General features: G+C 35.2%; 1 protein-coding gene across 1 annotated transcript; it reads right to left on the bottom strand.

Annotated features, from left to right (window-relative positions):
* Positions 1-6076: 6076 nt before the first annotated feature.
* LOC101890737 (solute carrier family 12 member 9) lies at positions 6077-17274 on the bottom strand. Its single transcript, XM_005192153.4, has 9 exons — positions 16361-17274; positions 13865-13999; positions 13460-13797; positions 10328-11212; positions 9877-10265; positions 9623-9814; positions 9268-9553; positions 9069-9202; positions 6077-7389 (listed from the first exon to the last, which is right to left on the bottom strand). Exons 1-9 carry the CDS (start codon positions 16641-16643, stop codon positions 7191-7193), a joined length of 2841 nt encoding a protein of 946 aa, XP_005192210.1. The 5' UTR covers positions 16644-17274; the 3' UTR covers positions 6077-7190.
* Positions 17275-20029: the final 2755 nt, after the last annotated feature.

The following is a 20029-nucleotide window of genomic DNA, read 5'->3' as shown; positions in this document are numbered from 1 at the left end:
AAATTTGAATATTTGCTGAACAATTTTTTATTATTGAAACAATACACACACATAAACAAATGAAGTTGACATATTAAGCCAGAAAAATAAAAAAAAATTGAAATCATATGGTTGTTCTGCCCTACCTTGAATTCATTGTACCCTGGGTCCTAATAGGTAATACAGCCTGTGACAGAAAATTGTCTATGCAGGTCCGATATAACGATATAACGATATAACGGTACCTCCCTATATCTGGTATTTAGCTACATTATTCACTGGATTTTCCAAGTTTCGTATTTGAATATTATAATGGCTTATGACTTCGTATAGATCCCAATATAACGGCTATATTCGGTATTTTTAAGATTTTAACAGTATTATTAACGGTTTTTATGATAATTTTCAAATTCGTTCCAATTTGTGGAGGGTATTCAAAGTTCGAATGCAGTAAATTCGGCCGGGTCCCATATAACGGTACCTTCTAGATTTGGAATTTGGAGCTCGAAATGGATACAATTTCCTATGACAGAACATTGCCTAAGCAGATCAAGGTCTTCGTATGGCCCACACTTAACGGTATCGCCTTATAATGGGCATTTTTCCACAGAATTATCTCGAGCTTGGCAATCGAAGTTCGTAATAGACAGATGTTTTTTTATAGCTCCACATAACTGTTACCATAAAACAGAAAGCGGGACAGAAACAAAACACATACATTGAAATACAACAACAAGTTTCATCGACTTTTTCTGCTCCCAAGAGCGCTCCCTCTCGAATTCGAGTGAGATTACAGGACGTCTGACTGTAACACCTGATATTCAGAATTTTTAAGTTTTTCGACATTTTTCAACGGGCGTTTTTAACATTTTCAAGTTCCTTCCAAATGGTGGAGGATATTAAAGGTTCGGAAGGGCCAAACTTAGATTATTTGTCAATATTAGCGAGCCTCTGTTGTGGGCAGTGCTTTAACATATGTTTTCCATAAACTGCTTTTTTAAATGCATTTTATCCAGTCTAAACTATTTTATTTTACCAATTGCCAAGAACAAATACCAAATTTTAGGCCAATTCACTACACAATGCCAAGTTTCCAAAATTTTTCTAAAATTTCAAATTGAATTTTCATATCAAACTAGTTTAAAAAGTATCAGTCGGTTTGGCCGACAGATGTATACCCTCAGCCAATGTTCGATTATTTAAATAAATGTTGACATCTGTTATAACTATTTAAATTGTTGATTCTCTATGGAGTAGGTTCAGAAGGAATGGGCCAATATTGTCAATTTTGTATCGGACCTAAATAAATATGGTGACAGGTTTGGTTGGTTACTGGTATTAGTTACTAATAATAATTTTTAGAATCATATCATAAATTCAAATCATACATTCCATATTCATTTCAACGTTTTGTTTTTTCAAATCTTGAATACTATGTGGGGGAGGTGCCAGAAGAATTAATCCGATCTCTAGCATCTTTATAACAGATCTTTTGTTGAAGGAAATATTGAGATGTGCCAAGTCTGAATGTAATCGCATGTTAATTTCGCGTTTTATGAGCTTCACGGATATTTAAAATGTTGACCCTTTGTGAGGGAGGTACAAGAAAGAGTGGACCGATATATTCTATATTCACAGCGTATCTTGTGTTAGTAGAAATAATGTGATGTGTAAAATCTAAAGAGAACCGGATGCATATTTTGGATTTTATAGTCATTTTGGTTATTCAAAACTTTGATCCTTTATGGGGGAGGTACCCGAACCAGATGAACTTTTACACAAATCATTTCTTTAACCCAAGGACGAACTCTATTGAAATTGATGATAATCGGTCAACATTTTGATATAGCTCCCATATATATCTTCGTCCGATTTGGCTTGTATTGTGCTCCAAATGGTAATATAAACCCTAATAGTATGGAATTTTGCATGTATAGCTATAGCTCCATATATATATTTTGTTCATCCGGTTTTTTTTCGTCATCCGTAATATGCACTCCGCAACAACGATATACATCTCAGAAATACCTCTGATAAATTTTATCGAGATCGGTTCAGATTTGAATCTTCGTCCGATTTGCATTTTATTGTGCACCAAACGACGACACTTACGACCAAAATAAGTGCAGAAACAAGTATGTCAAATTTGGTGAAAATCGGTTCAGATATAGATATAGCTCCCATATGTATTGTCGACTTGTTATATTTGCTCTCCACATCCATAATATGCGCTCCGTAACAACGTTATTCGGGGAAATATATCAAATACAGCTCAGAAATAAATGTAATTTTCAACAAAATTCTTCCGGAGAAATATCTGTTAATCAATAATCGACTGGAATCTGTTTCCATCACATACCTATTTTAATTCCGAGTTTCGAACTACCATACAAAACGGAAAAGAAAATGTGTGGGCTATTTCGTGGAAATCTTAAGGCTTGCGGTAAGAAATTTCGAATTAAGTCTAAAGTATTCTAATGGATTCTTTTAAAAATAGTAACACAAATACAAATATTATTTTAAGATCCCCCACTAACACAAAAATTTCAAAGAATTGAACAATGCAAATTTGCCTTAATGCCATTAAATATGACCGGAAAACCACAAACAAACAGACAAACAAATCATGCAATATTGAACTACTTTTTCGCATAAATGGACATTCAAATTTTGCTAATAATATTTAAAAAACCCTATTGTGTATTCACAATATTAGCAAGGATTTTGGATTTTTTAAAAACACATAAAAATTGAACAAAAGAACTAACAATGGAATTGTTCCTTTTGTGATAAACTTACAGGGGAGTGAGCTAACGAAGAGAAAGAAATACTATTTTCCTAGTTTTCCTCCGCACAGTTCCCAAATTAGCGCCACCCGTTCTCCTTGCAGAAGGTCCATTGTAAGGCAAATAAAACAATGCACTGACCTAAGGATTAGCATTAGAGGGCCTATTGTTGAAGAGAGCGAACAACAATTGCAGAAAATGCAATGAAACAATAGAAGAATTGAAAGCAGAACTGAAATGTAGAAAATCAAAAAGTCAAAATTTCAATCAAACACGCCTTGTAAGTAGATGGGCAAGCGTACATGCAAGCCAGGATCTTTCATTTCAAATGTACTCATCTATTGTCACTGCGTGGACATGGTTGAATTCATGTCTGCCCAACATCAGATTGATGATGACAACCCCCCTACACACAACAGGTAAAATTTTTCAAACTCTCTATCTCCCTCTCTCTTTCGCTCTTTTTGCCTTGTATTATATACAGGACAATAAAAATACACTTTTACTTGTAAATGCCGCTAATTAGAATTTTTATGAACTCTGAGAGAATATTTGTGTTCCCATCGCTATAGCTATCTTTTGTCACTATTGTCCATCACATAGAGGGGCGTTTGCCAATGTTTAACTAACCTATAATTATCACTCAAAACCTTGCTCTTCATCTCATTGTCTTGGAATCGTTCTCTTGTTCTTTCATTGTATTGTTTTCACCATTTCGGTAGCCTTCTTCTCTCAGGAGGAGAGAAGGAAAGAAACTTTTTATATAAAGCGACATTAGTCGCGTGGCATTATTGACATCATACCATCGATCAAAACAAGAGATCATTGTCATTGTGCCGGCCGGCCGGCATTTGATGAAGTGCATCATCTGTGCATTGCATTGTTCGGCACCAAAGGTTGTTGGTGTTTCTTTTTTTGAAGTTGATCTAGTTTTTGGTGTTTTGCTTTGAGAAAATTGCGTGTGAAATGTACAATCATTTGTATATTTTAGTTATGGTTGGCGTTACAATGTCTGTGTGTGCCAACAATGGAATTCCCTGGAAAATCGTTGCGCATTTGTATTTCCTTTGTCTGAGGGGAAAGTAGTGAATTCATAATTGTGCGGCATTCTTTATTCTACAAAGATGTAAATAAAACCAGTAAGTAAAAATCAAAAGTCGGACGGTTTCGACTATATAATACCCTACACCGCTATGCATATTTAGTAGAGCTCCCATAGCAAAAGAATTTATTTGTAGTAGATCATACCACCTATCAACATATCACTTCGAGAACGATTATGTTATAAAATATATATCGGAGCCGATTTCCACAAAATGGAAGCGTACGTCCTGAAATTCAATCCATTTGTGCTGATACTAGCTCTAAATTTAGAAAAGGTATTTCCGAGCTCTATAAGATATCAGGTACCAAATATCATTGTTGTCGAATGCATGTTACGAATGTCAGGGACTTAAACAGCAAATCGGATGAAACCTATATATGGGGGCTATAGATATATCTGAACCGATTTTCATTCAGTCTAAAAGCACAATTAACACGAAATCGGTTGAAGATATATATGGCTATATTCAAATATGAACCGTTCTTGATAACATTTGGCAGATGTATTTCGGTGCTGTATCTGATACCAAACACCATTCTTGTGGGATGCATGCTATGAATGTAAGAGACTAAAACACCAAATCGGATGAGCTATAGCTATATCTGAACCGATTTTTACCAAATTTGATATACTTGCTTTTAGACTGAATTCGATCGGGTGTGCCGAAATTCAGGACTTTTGGACTGATATTGGCCATTTGGTGCACAATTACCCGAAACCGGTTGAAGATATATATGGTAGCTATATCCAAATCTGAACCGTTCTTGATAAAATTTGGCAGTGGTATTTCTGGGCTGTATCTGATATCTGGTACCAAATATGATTACTGTCGGATGCATATCACGAATGTGAGGGACTTTAACCCCCAAATCGAATAAATTTGAACAGATTATCACCAATTTAAAATTATTATTTCGATCAGGTGCAAACGGAATGGCGAACTTAATATAGCCTCCATACTATGTATGGTGGAGGGTATAAAAATTCCAGTTTCTATCATTTTACATTTAACCAAACTGTTCCAATTTTTTTACCATTTATTACAGGTCGCACCCATAGTACACATTTCAAAAACCACCTTCATGTATCAAACTTACTTTCCAACATTAATTTTCATACCAAATTTACTATTTTAGTAGTTCAGTATCATTTTAGAAATTTTCGTCTCCATAAAGTTCGAATTCTCAAACACCCTTTGATTGATCTATCCTACACTCTATCAGTGACTCTCATTCCAAATTTTAGAATTCTCAACAACAGTTTTATTCTGATCCTTACCCTACGGCTATGCAAGTCTATACTACATGGTGGGTCTTGGACCAATATTTCGAGGTGTTAGAAATTTTGGCCAACTCAACACGTTTTAGCGCTAAAATTGCGCTCTTTCTCTAACTACAAGTCGCTGGAAATAAAATCTATTTTAACATTAAATATCAACAAAATACAGGGTGAGATGAAGAAACTGCAACCAAGTTCAGACTGCTGTCATTTATAAACCACCCGTCCGACAGCTGTTAAAATTATTCCACTGACAACTCATTATTGTTTACAAACATTCGTTGTCCAGCAGTTTGTAAACAAACAAAATGATCGTGTTTACTTGCCAAAGAGGTAGCTGAAAATGTGCACCTTCGGTTGGCCACCAGAACTCAAGCGCCAGCCATGGTCGCTCTCCGCTAGTATTAATCGACCGTGGTATTAAAGTAAATGGCGAATATTATCGCGAAAATATTCTGGAGGGTGTATTAAAGCCTTGGGTACGCAAACATTTTTGCCGCAGACCTTGGACATTACAACAGGACTCAGCACGCGCCACCTAAGAATGGTTACAAAATGAGGTTCCTCGCTTCATTTCCAGCGCACAATGGCACGAAAATCTACGGATACCAATCCGTTGGTATCTGGAGTTTTTTGGAAAGCAAGGTTGACACTAAAAAATATCAAAGTGTCGATGACCTCAAGCAAGCGCTTCGCCGGAAATGGGCCAGAATACCGCAGAGCAACATTCGGGCAGCGTGTGTCATTGGACGTTTGAAGGCCAAAAGGTGAGCAATTCGAACAAATCTAATTTTTATTCCAAAATTTGATTTTTTGCCACATTTTTTACTTTCTTTCAATAAAATTTAAAAATTATGGCGTTTGACTTTGTTGCGTTTTATATCTCACCCTGTATATGTATCAATTTTGCCAAAAGAAAAGACACTCATATTTTGTCTAAAATGTTTTTATTGTTTTCTTTTTCAAGTTAATTCGTTAAAGTAATATGAAACTTAGTCTTAGACGAAAGATACACATATATATTTTTAAGGAATTGTTCATGTTCAAAATCACATTAATTCAAACAATTGCAGAATATTTAATTTTACATTTTGAACATTTGCGAGTATAACTAAAAAAAGTGATATTTTGCGTGTTTAAAATGAGTTCACAACACATTTAATAAGCCAAAGTGAACAACAAATACAAATAGGTAATAATCACATATGCTTTTCAAAAATCATAAACCAAACAGTCGAATGAACACTAGATTTGTCATGTTAATTCTTTTATTTATGTTTTGAGTGTTTACAGAAACAAAAAACAGTCACACAATAACGTCATGAATGTTGCCAGTTTATTTTTAAATCTAGTGTTAATCAACTGGAATAAATAAAACATTAATGGTTGCATCTTTTGGCTTTCCTTTTAGGTCAGGCACATACTAACGTACTAATTGATGTTTTCAACACAAAAAAAAAGAAAATAAATTGTTCACATTCGCAATAACACAAATTTGTATTGTTACTTAAATGTATATATATATGATGATATTAAAAAGTTGAAATCTCAAATCATTGCAGACTTATTGGAGTTTTGTATATATTTGTGGTTTTTGTTGGGAAGATTTCTTTTATTTGTTTATTTTTTGTGATATGATTATCAATAATATGTGAAATATGTATATACTACTATAAATATGATATCTGTTAACAAATTATAAAAAAAAAATAGATCAAAAATAAAATGTTCTACTTAAACATATGGTGGTGTAGTGTTGCAAAACGATTGTTTTTTCCTAAATTAAAACATTGGTGTAAATATTAATAAATATACAATAATATTTGATATATGTTTGTGTAGATAATAGTAATAATAAAAATGCTGACTTTTGTTTAATACCAATACAAACATTTTAAACATGATATTCTTTACATTTGTTTCTTTGTTGTTTCAGCGAAGATATTTATATTAAATTAAAAGGAAAATAATTATTCTTTAATTTTTTATATATAAATAGTTCGTTTGCAATTGCCACTCCTAAACATTCGTCTATAAAACATTTACAGGGTTGTTGATGTTACCGTACTGACACCATGCACTAAAATGGTAGGCGGCAATTCAGCTGTTAGTTCTGTCAACAATTCCATATAACGGGCACTGATTTCTCGGAAATCCGGAGAATCAATTGGTGGTGGGGCAGCTAAATATATAAACGATAAAGCTGTTTGATCGGAACGTTCCCGTATAATTTGATTTGCTCTGAAAGTAAAAGGTAGGAATAGTGAGATAAATATTAATTTTATGGCACAAGATATATGCTCTGTTCCAGGACCTGGAATAATCTACTAATTCTTACAAGTTTTTTGAGCGTCAACTTTGTTATAACTTGATAAAAAAAATGAAAAATACTACGCATATGTTGTTTAAATATATATTAAGAATCACTTTAAATTTAGGCATGCTGATTCGACGATACGTATAACTTACAGGGTGAGATGAAAAAACTGCAAACAACTTCAGACTGATGTCATTTCTAAGCCACTCGTCCGACAGCTGTTAAAATTATTCCAGATACAGATCATTATATTTTATACAAGCGTACAAAATCATTTTGGTGAGAATTTTCCAGAAAAAAAGTTATTCGTGCTGGAATTTAAGCTTGATAGTGTGATTTATTTATATTTGGCTGGAAACCCACAAGTGGCTATCGTTAGAGCGCTCCAGCATTTAAATGTGAATAAATCGCTCGTTACCGCGTAGCCTGACGTCAAGGAAGTGGACGGAAGAAAACAGCAACATCAGCAGAAATGGTTCGAAAAGTAAAGAAGCGACTTGATCGAAACCCGTGTCGCAGTGGCCAAAAATGGCTCGTGAGCTAAACATATCGCAATATTCCATTCGGCAAATATTGAAAAAAGAGCTCGGGGTAAAGTCATTGAAATTCTAAAAAGTGCAAGAACTTACACCACAACAGAAACAAAATAGACTGAAAAGAGCTAAAGAGTTGCTTCGCTTGGCCGAAATTGGTGAACTGCCGAATTTGGTTTTCTCCGATGAGAAAACATTCGTTGTCCAGCAGTTTGTTAACAAACAAAATTATCGTGTTTACTTGTAAAAGAGATCAGCTGAAAATGTGCAGAACTCAAGCGCCGGCCATGGTGATGGTGTGTGCTGCCATAACAGCCAATGGTCGCTCTCCACTCTTATTAATCGGCCGTGGCATCAGAATAAATGCCGAATATTATTGCGAAAATATTCTGGAGGGTGTATTTAAGCCTTGGGCACGCGACATTCAACAGGACTCAGCACCATCGTACTCAGCACGCGCCGACCAAAAATGTTTACAAAATGAGATTTCTCGCTTCATGTCCAGCGCACAATAACCACCAAAATCTCCGGATACCAATCCGTTGGACTATTGTGTATGGGGTATGTGTCGATCACCTCAAGCAAGCGCTTCGCCGGGAATGGGCCAAAATACCGCAGAACAACATTCGGGCAGCGTGTTGCGGTTTCATTGGCCGTTTGAAGGCCAAAAGTGACCAATTCGAACAAATGTAAACTTATTCTAAAATTTGATGCTATTTTCGACATTTGTTGCTTTCATTCAATATAATTCATAAATTCGTCAATAAAATTGACTTTGTTGCAGTTTTTTATCTCACCCTATAGTTTAGTGTTATTTTTTATGTCAATTCGTTTATACTTAAAAAAACACGAGCGTGAATATCGAATACAAAAACCAAATAAGTGACTGACCGGCCCCTACCACAATGGTGAATGTCTGAAATAATGCAGCAACTGCAAGAACCAACATAAGCCACTATGCTATATGTAGATGGCAAACAATGGAACTCCAAAGTGACTAAGTGACAAACTGTGAACTGGAACGGCGAAAAAGAAACTAATGACCCTGTTTTTATTGTAACGCTTCTTACCTTTGCATATACAACAATGAACGATTGAGATTATCTTCTGTAACACTTCCTTCTGTGGCTTCAGCTGATTGTGTAAATTGCTTCAATATACGAGAATGTCGAGTAAATTCAGTATCACGTGCCCATTCTTGAATCTAAAACACACAATATATAAACAGTATTTATAAATTAAATAAGTTAAGATTTATTGTGAGCATACCTCCATTATCTGGGCATTAATTCTCAGTGATTTTAGCGTTTGTTCCAATTTCATGCGTGAGAATATTTCCATTTGTGGCAGGTTTGGATCCTGAGTATCAAATTGTGCCGTTGAATTTGTATCATTGGTTTCACACAAAAATACACGTAATGTCAAATGTTTCCATTTGGCCAACATAATAACAGCCAATTGCATCATAAACAGTGATACAACATCGAAAGGATTTTCAGTTTTAGGATCGAACACATTAATTGGCCATACATCAATATATTTGACATGTTTGCTCCTGCAAAGAGAAAATGTATTTTTTAAAACAAAAAAATTAAATTTACTTTGTTTCAAATTTTCAAATTACTTTGATATAAAATGTTTATCCAGGCGATGGAAATGTCTGCACAAGCATAGATTTTTCTTCATTCGCAAAATATCACTAATGATTTCCACATATTCCGTAACGTCAATATGCTTTTCTTCACCATCACGTCTTATGGGGAAATTTTGCATATCACCCGTGTTGAAGCCATCTGTTTTATAGGGAGATGTTGATCTGAAAAAATACGATTAATCAAATGAGAAATCAATGTTAGTTATGCACACTATTTAACTTACGATTGAAAGAAATCTTTGGGTGCTTCGTTATCATAGAAGCCCAGTACTATGGTGTTTGGCTTCATGGCACCAATGCCGGATAGACGTATCAAATGTTGCACTCCTTCACGCACCGAATTGGCCAGAGTAGTTTCGGCAAAAGCCTTAACACGCATATGATCGACAAACGATAGCCACTGTTTATTATCTTCTATGGTTGCATCATCCAGATCGGTGTGATTACCCACGCGTACGTGTCCAATGATATATAAGCCACTTTTCTTCATATCATTGACAAAGTCTACCAAAGGACAACTGGAACGCGGCGAGGATACCAGCAATAACATTTGTGGACGCCAAAATTTCACATGATCCTTACGTGGATCTAACATTAGCAAATATTTACGGACCTAAGAACAATTTTGAGATATATTACAAATTTATCGTTGGAATTCGGTGTAATATCACATACCTGATGGAACATTAGAGCTTGCGAAATTGAGCCCCATTGAGCCGATTGTGTGGCTGGCGAAAAGAGATGCAGAGCAATAACCAACAGCAAACACAAAATAATACTTGATGAAGCATATATGGGATTGATAACAAACATCATCACCAGTGTACCAATCAAGCCGAACAGACATGTGTGCCAAGAGAAATATTTAAACAATGGTCGGAAATTGGGTGCTCCCGTTAATTCAATGCCCAAGCAAGCTAAGTTGGTGGCTAAATATGACAACATGAACAACACTGAATTGATTTGGGCAATCATATTCAATGATCCAATCAACAAAATACATTCTACCAACACCCAACTGGACACTACAGCAGCAATAGGATTTCCTTTCCATGTTCCCTTCAGAATGAAATTCAAAAATGAACCAAACACTTGATCTTTTGATAATGCCTCCAAAATACGACTGGAACCTATTAAATTACTCAGGCCTGTCGAAAATGTGGCCGTCAATATGCCAATAGCTGTGAAGGGGGGCCAAAAGTTGACATACAGCAAAAAGAGATAATTGTTTTGCATGGTTTCGTGGGGAGTGGTGAAAGCCATTAAGAACGATAAGATTACATAAGAGACAAATGTAAATGCCACAGCCGACAATGTTCCCAACGGAATGCTTTTCGATGGACTCTTTAGTTCACCTGACATATTGGCTCCAGCCATAATACCAGTAACACCAGCAAACAATACACCGAAAGTTGTTGCAAAATCCACCATTTTTCCCTTTGACGTATAATCCTGGGTATAACTTTCACCTAAATTATTGGTTAAAGTTGTAGTATTTAGGCCAGTGTATATTAGTTGAGTTGTGTTCGGTAGTATTGTATTTTCATCTGGAGTAGGAACCTAAAAAGAAAAAAAGGTCAAAATATTGATAGGTGCAGGCCAATAAAACATGTCTGAGAAATACAAAAGGATGTACCAAAAACAAGTAAAATAGTATCAGTCGGTATTGTCGACAGATGTATACCCCAGCCTTGAGTTTTGATTCTGCAAACAGTTCACCATTCCGAAGCAGTTGGCCAATATTGACCAATTCGTATCTGGCCTAAGACTGATATAAATATCAAAAAGTGCCAGATTCGGACTAATCGACCACTTCCTACACTTTTTCTGAGATATGTGCAATTTTTTGGAGAATGTGGAAATATGCGTGAGATAACAAATATAGCGGACCGAAGTATTCCATTTTCATACTTCATCTAATACAGATAAAATATTGGTATGTGCAAAATTTGAAGGAAATCATAAATTTCGATATTCTGGTTAAGATAAGTATTTAGATGTAGCCAGTAGTAAAGAATCGCCGAATTGTTTCGCAAGTTATGACAGATATAAGTATTGGAAATTGTGACCCTTTGTGGGTGAGGTACCAGAAGGGGTTCGCAGTTATATATCACCTTCACAACAGATCTTGTGTTAGCAAAAAGGTTTGCACGTGTGAAATTTGAAGAGAGTTGGATGCTTATTTCGCTTTCTTTGAGCGTTTTTCAAAATCTTGAACCCTATGTGGGGGAGGTACCAGAAGAAATGGTCCGATCTCTACCATCTTTATAACAGATCTTGTGTTGACGGAAGTATTGAGATGTGCCAAGTCTGAATGGAATCGGATGTTAATTTCGTGTCTTATGAGCTTCATGAATATTCAAAATTTTGACCCTTTGTGGGGAAGGTACCAGAAGGAGTGGACCGATATATTCCATCAATACACCAGACCTTGGGTTAATAAAAATATTGTGATGTATGTAATTTGAAGACAATCGGACACTTATATGACATTTTATAAGGGTTATAATTATTCAAAATTTTGACCCTTTGTACTGGATGGAGTGGAATGATATTGTCCATTTTCGCACCTGACCTAGCATTGATGCAATATTAGAATTTCCAAAGTTGGATCAAAATCGGATTATACTTTCTCTTTCTGTGCAATAAATTATTTTCTTTGAAAATGTTGACATTTTGTGGGGGAGGTACCAGAAGGAGTGGACCGATATTGCCCATCGCCGAACTCGATCTAAGTTTGACAATAATATTGCTATGTTCAAATTTTGGACCAAATCGGATATTTCCTTTGAGAGTTATCGTGCGCACCAACCAGACAGATCTAAGTTTGAAAATAATATTACTATGTTCAAATTTTGGACCAAAGCGGATATTTCCTTTGAGAGTTATCGTGCGCACCAACCAGACAGACAGACGGACGGACGGATATCGCTAGTTCGACTCCAAACGTTCTGAAACTCTTTGGACCAAAAGACCTAGGGTCTAAACCCGTTATTTCGATGAGGCACGTTTTGGTCGTATCAAATGATATGGCTGAGGGTATACTAACAATTTTTAGGTAGGTATCTGATTTTCCGCTATATTTTTAGTGGCTATTGGAATCATAGTGAATAGAAAAGTCATATGGAACCGAACTTCTGGAAAATATTTAAATAATATGACTTGATCATCATCATCAGTATCTAAATTATATTTAATCTACATACTAACATATTTTTTTGAAATCATAACAAATTACTTCCTTCTTTTTCACACTGACTCATAACTTTTGAAATCCATACTGATATTTTTGAAAGGGATTAACTGATAATTAAATAGATATCAATATGTGACCTCATATCTAATTTTAAAATTCATGCTTCATAAGAAATTTTGGTCAAGAAATCAACAAATGCAATAATTGGGCGTCATAAGTGTTATAACATGAGCCAGAAATAGAAATTGTAAAATTACAAAAAGAAGATAAAAACGATGAGTAACAAAATCAATTGTTTTGGTTGCAATATATCTATCATATTCATATGTGTTAATGGATAGCATACACGTCTTCTGTTCGGTAACAGGCATAGAATCAAAGCAATTTTTTCCATGTATGCAGTTATTGACGATAAGCTACTGGGCATTAATGATAGACAAACAGACCAACAAAAGTCTACAAATGTGATAACAAAGTGGTAAAATATAAATGTTAATTTCTATGTGAAAAAATATACACATTATTTGTTGGTTTTTCTTGGAACATTCTGTGAAGAAAAAATGTAAACTAAAAATAAAATCCCTGCTTTATACAAGCAAGCAATGACTTACCAATTTTGGACCTTCAGCCAAAAAGCTTATGTATGTAGCCAACAAACACACTGTGACAATGCCCAAAATTAATACCGAGGTTTTTGCAAAAAGCGAAGCTCCGATAAGGCATACCAACAGCATTGAGGTATTTATTAGAGTACAAAATAGGAAACGCCACCATGATCCATCTGGTAAAAATCCCTCGGCTCCAGAAAAATAGCCACCGGGTCCAAAGTTATTCATGATACCTTCAACACAACCCGATATGGCCATAGCACAACCAACAACATTGGCCAAAAAGAACAATGTACCAATTGAACCACCAAATTCCAGGCCCAACGTTCGACTTATCATAACTGAAAGAACAAAATTTGGAATATTATGTGAAACACAATGGCATGTTTGAAAAAAGAAAATACTTACAATATACACCTCCGCCTTCAATGGCGCCATTAGTGGAAATTGCGCACACAGAAGCCACTGTGAAGAGTAATATAATGTAGGCGATTACAAATTGCAAAAGTGTTACATATAAACCGGCGTTGCCCACAATAAAACCTAAAAAAATAAGAAGATTATAAGCCTGAGTTAATATAAAACTGATAATTTGTTTCATAATGTATGAATGTGTAGTCCATTTATAATATATGTATTTATCATATAGAACACGTTATTGTAAGGCCATATTAAAATAATGATAATATAAAATGTTTCATAAATAATACCATAATACTCTAAATACAGAGTGAGATGAAAAAACTGCAACCAACTTCAGACTGCTGTCATTTCTAAGCCACTCGTCCGACAGCTGTTAAAATTATTTCAGTGACAGTTCATTATATTGTTTACAAGCGTACAAAAGCATTTTGGTGAGAATTTTCCAGAAAAAAATTATTCGTGATGTAATTCAAGCGCGATAGTTTGATTTCTTTTTATTTGGCTGGAAAACCACAATTGGCTATCGTTAGAGCACTCCAGCATTTAAATGTGAATAAATCTTTTGTGTCTCGTACCATCGCTCTTTACCTTGGTCCTGGTAACGTAGCCCGACGTCAAGGAAGTGGAAGAAAGAGAACAGCAACATCAGCAGAAATGGTTCGAAAAGTAAAGAAGCGACTTTACCAAAACCCGCGTCGCAGTGGCCGAAAAATAGCTCGTGGGCTGAACATATCGCAATATTCCATTCGACAAATATTGAAAAATGAGCTTGGGGTAAAGCCATTGAAATTTCATAAAGTGCAACAACTTACACCGCAACAGAAAGAAAATAGACTAAATAGAGCTAAAGAGTTGCTTCGCTTGACCGAAAGTGGTGAACAGCCGAATTTGGTTTTCTCCCATGAGAAAACATTTGTTGTCCAGCAGTTTGTAAACAAATAAAATAATCGTGTTTATTGCCAAAGATCTCCGGATACCAATCCGTTGGACTATTGTGTCTGAAGTATTTTAGAAAGCAAGGTTGGCACTAAAAAATACCAAAGTGTCGATCACCTCAAGCAAGCGCTTCGCCTGAAATGGCCCAAAATACCGCAAAGCAACATTCAGGCATCGTGCGAGGGTTTATTGGCCGTTTGAAGGCTTTGAAAAGTTCCAAAATGCGTTAGATCGGAAGTGAGTTGGAAAAGAAAAACAAATTTCTATATAAATATAAATCTAAATAGACGTACTTTTTTGGGTCCTGGAATCGAGGATAATTAAAGGTTACTAAAAATAACAAAAATCAACTTCTTTGTCTAATGAATGAGAAAAGTTTTAATTTATAGATGCCCAAATTTTTTAAATACATCATTGTTTAACAAATAATACTTCCTTTAGAAAAAAAACGAGGTACCCACTTGAAGTTGATCCCGACAAAATGACAAAATCGGTAGGGAACATTTACCAAAAGGTGGACCTGTATTGAAAAGAGTTAAACAACATACTGAGAAACCATAGGGAACTATGTGGGTGGCTTTCGTCAGTCCTATCATCCATTTTCCTTCTGTTCGAGAGTATCTTAGCCGTTACCCACAGTGTATTCATATTTGTTCCAACGCTTTAGATGGTCTTGCCGCTTTTTCTGCTTGTGCTTCTGTACAAACCTGTTGACTTCAACTGTCAGTTCACTGACTCTTGGATCAGTAGGTTTGACGAAGTCGCGCTACCTTTGCTGGGAAATTAAGTTTTATTTCGGGTACAGCTTTGATGATGTCCGGAAAATCTTTTCTGTTAACCAAATGTCAGAAGTGTTGGACATTACTTTGCAACGAAGTTTGGTGAACTTTCTGAATTCTGACCAGTGGTCTTTCCCATGGTTAAGGAAAATGTGGCGTTAAGAGGTTATAAAATCGTGCGATCTGAGAGAGAATTATGGGGATATGGTCTGACCCAAAAGAAACGACGTGGCACTATGTTTATGTCTGGCGAACTGTGACACTCTCGTCTTATATGGATAGGGGCATCCCCGTATGCCTCTGTCTTTTAGTGATCTTTAACTTTTTTGTGGAAGTATAAAAAGTTAAGGTCGTATTATTGCCCTATCCTATCCAACAGACACCGTTCTTAGTACCTCGGCAATTGTAAAAAAAAAGCTTGTACCGATTTCGAAACATTTTAAATATTCTTGATAATTCAAAACTAATACTTGTGATATCGTTGCTACATTTCCAAAAAAACCTAACGGATAGGTAACAAGCCATCACTTAACTCATTCCTTTCGATGTCGACCAACTTTTTTAAACAACGTCGTAGCAGAATACCATCATATGTACATAATAGGCTAATACCCACCTCAGTGTCATCAATCAATGAATATGAATGACTAACATCAACCTCATTAGCAGCTACGAAAACGCAATAACAAATAATAAAAAAGTAACAATTCAAAAAGGAATAAGATATAATACAAATATTAAACAAAAAATCTTAAATATAACTTACCGACACGAATAAATACCAAAGCACTAAACATAGATAAAGCTACAGGGCTAAATACGCCAGCGAATGTACCCAGCGTTCGACCACTTCGGTCGGGATCTTGCATGCCGAATTCCACATAGCCATGTTCGTTGGCATTCTGTGAGGGTGGTCTGCGTTCAACACTATTATTCGAACCGAAAAGTGTTCCAAATGAACGCATCATCGATGATGCCCTTCCGGCTGTTCGAGGAGCAGCAATAGGTGCCGTTTCTGGATCACCATTTATACTGGTCTGTGAATTCATTGTTCTGCTTTTGTTTTACAATCATACAATAACAAAGGCCGCCGCCGGACAGTTGGATCTCGACAACCGCTGCCTGCACTGAACCAGATCGAAGTAGTTTCAAGTAAAGTATCGGTGGCTGACTTTTTCCCTTTTTTAATAAAAACAAGACGCCCACTAATGCAAATTTACAATACAATAGCTTTTGTAGATGACGACAACAGTAGGTCTGTTGACGCTGCCGTCACCACTTTTTTATTTGGATACCAGATATCGCGAATGATGCTGTTTCTTTTTGTTTTAATTTTTGGCTGATTAATAATTCACAAACATACACAAACAACCGAAGACAACAACACGAACAGCTGGGTTAAGCTTGCAATGCACAGTAACAATTTTAATTTGGCATGTAATTTGGTTTAAGCAGGAGAAAGCTGCTGCTTTGGCCAATTATTTTTCTTTTACTTCTATTTTCTCACTGCTCCACCATATTCGTGTCTTTACTGAAAATTGTTCTATTTTCCACGGTTAAAATTGTTTTTATATTTCTTTTGTCAATGCGTCATCTCATCCGTTTGTTTATTTTCTGATCAGAAACAACGACGCCCGCAAATATGTGAAGTCTAATAAGAATGAAAAAAGACTGAACTTAAAATGTTGGCGGCGGAGATTTTTGGGGCCAGAAAACAATGCTGCTTTTATTTACGAGACGGCGGCCGGAGCTATGAATTTAGTATCGTCGGCGTTATGTAATTCGATGTACTCAGTAAACATAAGTGGTTTTATATACACAGTACAGTATCAAAATGTACAGTACATCACTAAAGTGTGAGATTACACTACTAAACAAATTTGGCCGGGAAATAAATTAATAGCAATCCTCATACAATGAGTACAAGGTAATGCAAGTTGACTCTTCTTTATGTTTGAATGTTAGCAAAAAATGAATTGAACGTCACGTATTTTTAAGAATGTCGAGTTTCTAATAGGACTAATGGCACATTTATACTATTGAAGATTAACCCACAGTGTTTATTAGATACACTGGGTTACAGTACGTTTATGTATATGAGGGTTAACCCACTGGATTTGGATTTAAATTGTCATATCCATTACTTTTACTTCAAATAAATCCTCTCAAAGTAGGTTAACCCTACAAATAGTTCTAACGTAAACATGGCATTCATCCATTGTAGAAGAATATAGGTAGACGCATCGACACAGATCATGGTAGAAATTTGTAAAAATTGTTTTAAATTCATATTATAACAACTTCTGATTTGCGTCGTATAAAAAAACATTTAAAAATCCACTTATTTTTCATAGAACATTTTAAAAATTTTGACATATCAATGTTCCCAAGCGTTGATGTATCTACCTTTATTCTTCTACCATGACACAGCTGCTGGGACAATGAACTGTCAAACCAATTTTGGAATTAAAAATGTTGAATGAAAAATGTAGAACAAATTGAAAAACGCGTATTATAATAACCTCCGAATGACGTCGTATAAGAAAACATATAAAAATCTACTTATATTTGAAAAGACATTTAAACATTTTTGACATATCAATGTTCCTAAGCGTTGATACATCTACCTGAATTGTTCTACCATGGGGTTAATCTCATGGTAGAAGAATACAGGTAATCGCATCGACATATATTATGGCTGGTTATTATATCATTCCGATAGATAACAAAATTATTTTGGCGGACAAAAATATCATTTGTCATTATTACAAGTTTCATGTAAATATGAACTGTCCGATAAGCAAAAGGTCAGAACATCTTCCCTTTATCTTTTAATGTAAAGTGTATTGACTCATGTTGCAATATTTTATATTAAAAAATGGACAACGCAAATCGTTTATTTTATCTTGAAGACTTGATTAAAGATTTACTTCACGAAATTTATTGCAGATTCGCTTTAAGTTACTCCCAGTTTAAGTTTCTTCCAATTACTGATTTTGAAAATATCATGGTACAATGAAATAAAGGTAACCTCAATTCTAATAAGCATTCCCAGCTCTGCATTTTCTGTATTTACCTTCTCAATTTTCACTGCATAGAGAACAGTTTCCATCTCCAATTTTATGTATATACTATGGATATATGAATATAGATATTGACAATGAGATGTTGCCAAAGGTAGAACTTTGAAAAAATTGTAGACATAAGATTGCATGACTCTATCTTCTTAGTTCTACGATGTGAAAATATTTTGTTTTTATTTTTCAAAACAACAAAAACATACACAAAATTGGCAGAAGTCGGGCACACTTATAAAAAAATTGTAATCAGCTGGGAGCTCTACCTCACCTTTTTATTGTACCATGATAAAAATCAAAATTAAAAAAAAAATATGTTTTAAATTGACCTTAAGCCAAAATAAAGTTATGAAGTTTTTAAGATGTTTTGGAAAAAAGTTGATTTCTATGCGTTTTCTTATACGACCCAAATCAAAGGTTTTTATGATATAAGTTGATTTCTATGCGTTTTCTTATACGACCTAAATCAATGGCTTGTATGATATATTTTTCAACAATTTCTACATTTTTTACATTAATTTTTCATTCAACATTTTTAATTCCGAAATTGATTTGACAGTTCATTGTCCCAGTAGTTGTGTCGATGCCACTACCGGCATTCTTCTACCATGCTCCCTATAATGGAGGATATAAAAATACAATCTATTTGTAGATGTGCCCACCTTATGCTAGGAACACAATTGGAGCGAACGACGAATTTCGCCCTACGCGGCGACAAAATAAGCCGCGAAAATTCGTCGTATGGAACACAATACCGACGAAATTATAAAACAGCTGATGAAGTTGTTTACTTTTTGCTCATTTGTTGACTACAATGAATTATACAAGAACACATAATTCTTTACGTTCTCTATTATAATTTCACTTATGTCCATCTTCTCTATTATAAATTCACTGATATCCATCTTCACTCAGGCGCAAGTACACAAATAAATAAACAAATTAATTATGTTTTTTTTATACGAGTAACAGATAGTAGAGTGACCATAACAAATTTTAAAGTAAAATGTAACTTTATTTACTAAAACACATAAAATTCGTACAAGTATGGCCACCTTGTACTGTTTTGTTCGCCGGTCGCCGGCGTATGAAATAGAAATAAAGCTAATTGAGTTCGCGGCGACCGACGAAATTTTCGCCGGTGCCGTGATTGTGTGCACTTCCATATACACATATGTGTTTTATTTTTGACGACGAACATACGCCGCGAAAAAATTCGTCGTTCGCTCCAATTGTGTTCCTAGCATTATTTCATTGTACCATGGGCATTTACTAATGATTGTTGTTCCCACACTAGCTCACTTGTTCTTTTCAGTGAATCTTACAACAAAGCTGGTTGATTCCTGAACTATATATCA

Source organism: Musca domestica, unplaced genomic scaffold, assembly GCF_030504385.1.
Source record: "Musca domestica strain aabys unplaced genomic scaffold, Musca_domestica.polishedcontigs.V.1.1 3, whole genome shotgun sequence".
NCBI lineage: Eukaryota > Metazoa > Arthropoda > Insecta > Diptera > Muscidae > Musca > Musca domestica.
This window is presented reverse-complemented; position numbering and strand designations above follow the sequence as displayed.

Coding starts and splice junctions, on each gene's coding strand:
- LOC101890737 (XM_005192153.4), bottom strand. CDS start 16,643: ATGAATTCACAGACCAGTATAAATGGTGATCCAGAAACGGCACCTATT. Junction 13,798..13,864: donor TGAAGGCGGAGGTGTATATT/GTAAGTATTTTC, acceptor TTGTTCTTTCAG/TTATGATAAGTCGAACGTTG. Junction 9,554..9,622: donor GATAAACATTTTATATCAAA/GTAATTTGAAAA, acceptor TTCTCTTTGCAG/GAGCAAACATGTCAAATATA.